Source organism: Sinocyclocheilus grahami, unplaced genomic scaffold (assembly GCF_001515645.1).
Source record: "Sinocyclocheilus grahami isolate Dianchi unplaced genomic scaffold, SAMN03320097.WGS_v1.1 scaffold1753.1, whole genome shotgun sequence".
In the NCBI taxonomy this organism is placed as follows: Eukaryota; Metazoa; Chordata; class Actinopteri; order Cypriniformes; family Cyprinidae; genus Sinocyclocheilus; species Sinocyclocheilus grahami.
This window is the reverse complement of record NW_015506932.1, coordinates 55,089-59,091: the sequence shown is the minus strand read 5'-3', so window position 1 is coordinate 59,091 and position 4,003 is coordinate 55,089. Positions and strand designations below refer to the sequence as shown.

Genomic DNA, 4,003 nt, shown 5'->3' with positions numbered 1-4,003 from the left:
TTGCACAGTAATTACAGAGAAAAATATTGCAATAGTTTTAATTTAATTGTTCGATATGGAGGACCAAACCTGCAGAAATTAAAAATGAATAAATGAATGAATGAATGAATAAATACACATTTTAATTAAGAAATAGATAAATACATGTGATAATAGGATAATAAATAAATGAATAAACGACTTGATAAAATAAATATGATTCATTTTTAATAAAATTCTTTTTTTAAATTCTTTTTTCCCCTTAATTTATCATTTTCTGCTTTTCTTTTTAATTTATTTTATTCTTTTATTTATTTATTTTCCCATTTATTTTATATTTATTTATTTATGGATTCATTTATTTTTATATTTATTTATTTCCAGATTTATTTATTTTTTACCTTTATTTGTTTAAAAAAATTTTTTTTTTCATATTTATTCTAACATTTCTTTGTCATGTATGATAATTAGGTAGGTTGGTCTTGCTAATAGGTCTTGCTTACCATTGGTTCATCGTTGATTAAAGCGCTTGCTCGATTACTCTGGCTTTGTAGTGGCGTCGGGTGATGACAGGTTGTCGCTCTCGCGTGTGTATACTATGGCGGACGTTTCACAAATAGCTAGAGTTGCGCAACTTAGCGAATGAAGTCGATAACAACGCATCAAATGATTATGTGTTGTTTAGATTAGATGTGCTTATCGATGTTTTAGAAGAGCTATTTGCCGATATGGATGTCGAAGTACAGCCTGAAGTTTTAGGCTCTCTGCTAAATATTTCCCAGCACATTCAAAATCTGTGCGAGTCAGATTGTACTACGATGGGACGTCCATCGTACTTGCTTCTGATAAGCACAGTTGAAACTTATCTCTCAATGGGCCAAACTGCTGGAAACATTGCAAAGTTGTTTGGTGTCTGTGAAAGAACTATCCGGAATAGGATGGAGCAACATGGTTTAAGGTAAGCAGCAGCTCCTAGTAGCCTAGCCTTATAACCTACTTAGCTTTCACATTAGTGTTTATATTTGTGTTGTGTGGCTGATAATGGGTTTATTTTATTCTCATAGAGTAAGCGACCTGTTTTCAACTCTGGAGGACGCTGAACTGGATGCTTTGGTAGAAGATGTACTAAAGCGTCACCCAAATGCCGGATATAAAATGATGGTTGGACATATCGGTGCACAGGGCTTTCGAGTACAGAGTAAGGCGGGTTTTGAACTTTGACATATTAGCATCCCTGGGTAAAAAGCATGTCAAATAGAAATAGACAATTACGTTTTTTTTTATATATACAATACAATTATTTATACAATACAGATTTTTTTTAACCTGTGCATTACTGTGAAGCTCCTTTGAAATGGTGTCAGTGTTGCAGAGTTCATTATTACATGATTTTAAGCTAGTAAAACATCTCAGAAGTGTCCTTATTGAGCTCAGTTGATTTCAAGTTTTTGTATTCACATCTGATAGTGTCAGTACAGTAATATATTTTAATATTGTCTTTTAGGTCCCCACTGAGCATGCTAAAGGTGAACTCAAAGACTGGAATGTTTACTATGTATATTGATGAATTTACTTTTTGTAGGGCGACGTGTTCAAGAATCCATGAGACGTGTGGATCCTCAGGGTGTCCTTATGCGCAGTCTTCAACTGAACCCCCTGAGGCGTAGAAAATACACAGTCCCTGCACCCAACAGTTTATGGCACATCGATGGTAACCATAAGTTAATAAGGTATGCTGACAACAGTAGAATATTATTTATCATGTTCATCTGGATGTGTTTTCTATTTCAGACTGAATAGGAAATGGTTGTACAGTTGAACAAAAGAAAATTAAAGCATGAATGTGTAATTGGAGGGATGTGTGTTCATAGCTTAATTCAATGCAGATCAAGATCACTTTATCACAGTGATTTTCAGCATTTAAATTTCATAACTACCATGTAGACCGCAAGTGTAAATTTGTTGGGGTAAGGTTGAAAGAACTTTGTGATAAGATGGCAATCAGAGCTGTCCTCTCCAGCCAAAATCCTTAATACACTGTTCTAAAATGTATAGCTGAATGTTGTTTTTCATAAGAAGGATCTTTCTTGTGAACCTAAATTTCCAATGACTCTTACCAAATGTTATGAAATATTAATATTCATCCAGCAAGATCATATAATAAGTAATTGGATAATGTCATGTGATACCATTTTGTTTGTGTGTGTGTGTAATGCTAGGGAACTGAAGCAATGTGCTTGGATGAGTGGTGAAACATTCATCAGCAGAGAAACATCCGTTTGACTATTTTGAGAATTTTCATAGACATTATTGGTGTAATTATTCGAGCAGATCTTTCTGATTGTGTTGTTAAAGGTCCAGTAAGGGATTTCTGAGAAAGACTGTTGATAATTTAAATCACTGAAGCAAATGTCCCTACCTAAAAGGATAACACCCCTATTTTGATAGCTCTGCCTCCAAATTCACGAAGACCCCTATGTTATGCGACACAGGCACCTCTCCCATCATGAGAGTATATTTTTGAGAGAAGAGTGAGAAGTAGATTCTCTCCTTCAACATCTCTGAACCAACTGGCAGATGTTCTGATAGACGCCATTCACCTGGAGACTATTCAAACGTTTAGTTAATCTAGTCTAATAATGTTATCATCTTTATTAAATCAAATTTTGGTAAAACATCTTAATAAATAAATATTGTCTATTTCACAGGTGTTCATATTATTTTGTCCAACCCCTGTATGTAAAAGGTATCGTCTTAAGTATGTGATATGCTGTTTTGATTTACTATAGAAAGTAGAACGTGTTTTATTTCATTACTCAAAAGCCTAGTTGTTAATATTGTTGAAATTAATTTTCTTATATCTGTTCCAGGTGGCGTATTGTGGTTCATGGTGGCATTGATGGCTTTAGCCGTCTAATTGTATATTTGAACGCTGCCACCAATAATAAAGCTGCTACAGTCCTGACAAGCTTTTTAGAAGGTGTCAACCTGTATGGTGTGCCGTCACGTGTGAGGTCAGATAAAGGTGGGGAGAATATCGATGTTGCTCATTTCATGGTTTCCACTAGAGGAGAGAACAGAAACTCACACATCACAGGGAAGAGTGTCCACAATCAGAGGTATAATCAAACATATACAATGCCTTACTAAGTTTACAGGCCCCTTGAAAGTTGTTTTGTTTTAAAGAAATGCAAACAATTACCAATATATGCATGGTTTCTAGATCAATAAAAGACTACTATGATAGTTAGAAAATTAGTCTGTAATGATTGGAAAACTAAATCCCCACGTCTTTAAAATAGATTTTACTTTTTAATTCCCAGTTTAGGCTATGGAAGCTCCACTCCATATACAACATTATGAATGTTGGTCCTTGAAGGTCCTAGTTTAAAATTCTTTGTATTTTGGCTTCCTTTACTGTTAGGATTGAAAGGTTGTGGAGAGATGTTTATGCTGGAGTGCTTGATCTCTTCTACACAATCTTCACCAACCTTGAGAATGACGGGCTTCTGAATCCAGATGATGAAGTGCATCTCTATGCCCTCCAACGGTGTTTCTTGCCACATGTACAGAAACACCTTCAGTACTTTCAGGATGGCTGGAACCACCACAAGTTGCGGACAGAAGGAAACCAGTCACCAATACAGCTCTGGTTAAGTCATCAACTTCAAGACCCTATCCAGGTATTTATATCAGAGCTGGTTAGCAATTATGACACATGAATTAGGATGGATAGATTAGAAATTAGATGGTAGATTAAAAATATTAGATAGACGGGTAGGTGTAGAAATATTAGATAGATTGGAAATTATGCCATCTTAAATTAGTCCAATTGGCTTTGGTGTGATTAAATTGAGTTTTTACAGTCTTGGCTCATCAGAAGATTCTGTCGATAAAAGTCTATGGGATTTTTCTGTGTTTTGGCCATCATTTTTAGGAAAACCATAAATTAGATCAGTTAGACACGATATAGCAACCTGAGTCAGAACCGTCTGAGCCGAGTTTGGTGGATGTAGAGTTAAAG

General features: G+C 35.2%; 1 protein-coding gene across 1 annotated transcript in view; it reads left to right on the top strand.

Moving 5' to 3' along the window:
- The first annotated feature begins 477 nt into the window (after positions 1 to 477).
- LOC107572457 (uncharacterized) overlaps positions 478 to 4,003 on the top strand; it is a 17,871-nt gene continuing 14,345 nt past the window's right edge. Inside the window, exons 1-5 of the mRNA XM_016258878.1 lie at positions 478 to 937; positions 1,044 to 1,177; positions 1,562 to 1,709; positions 2,850 to 3,098; positions 3,404 to 3,662. Coding sequence (XP_016114364.1) covers positions 708 to 937; positions 1,044 to 1,177; positions 1,562 to 1,709; positions 2,850 to 3,098; positions 3,404 to 3,662 — 1,020 coding nt within the window. The 5' untranslated portion in view covers positions 478 to 707. The remainder of the gene's footprint in view (positions 938 to 1,043; positions 1,178 to 1,561; positions 1,710 to 2,849; positions 3,099 to 3,403; positions 3,663 to 4,003) is intronic.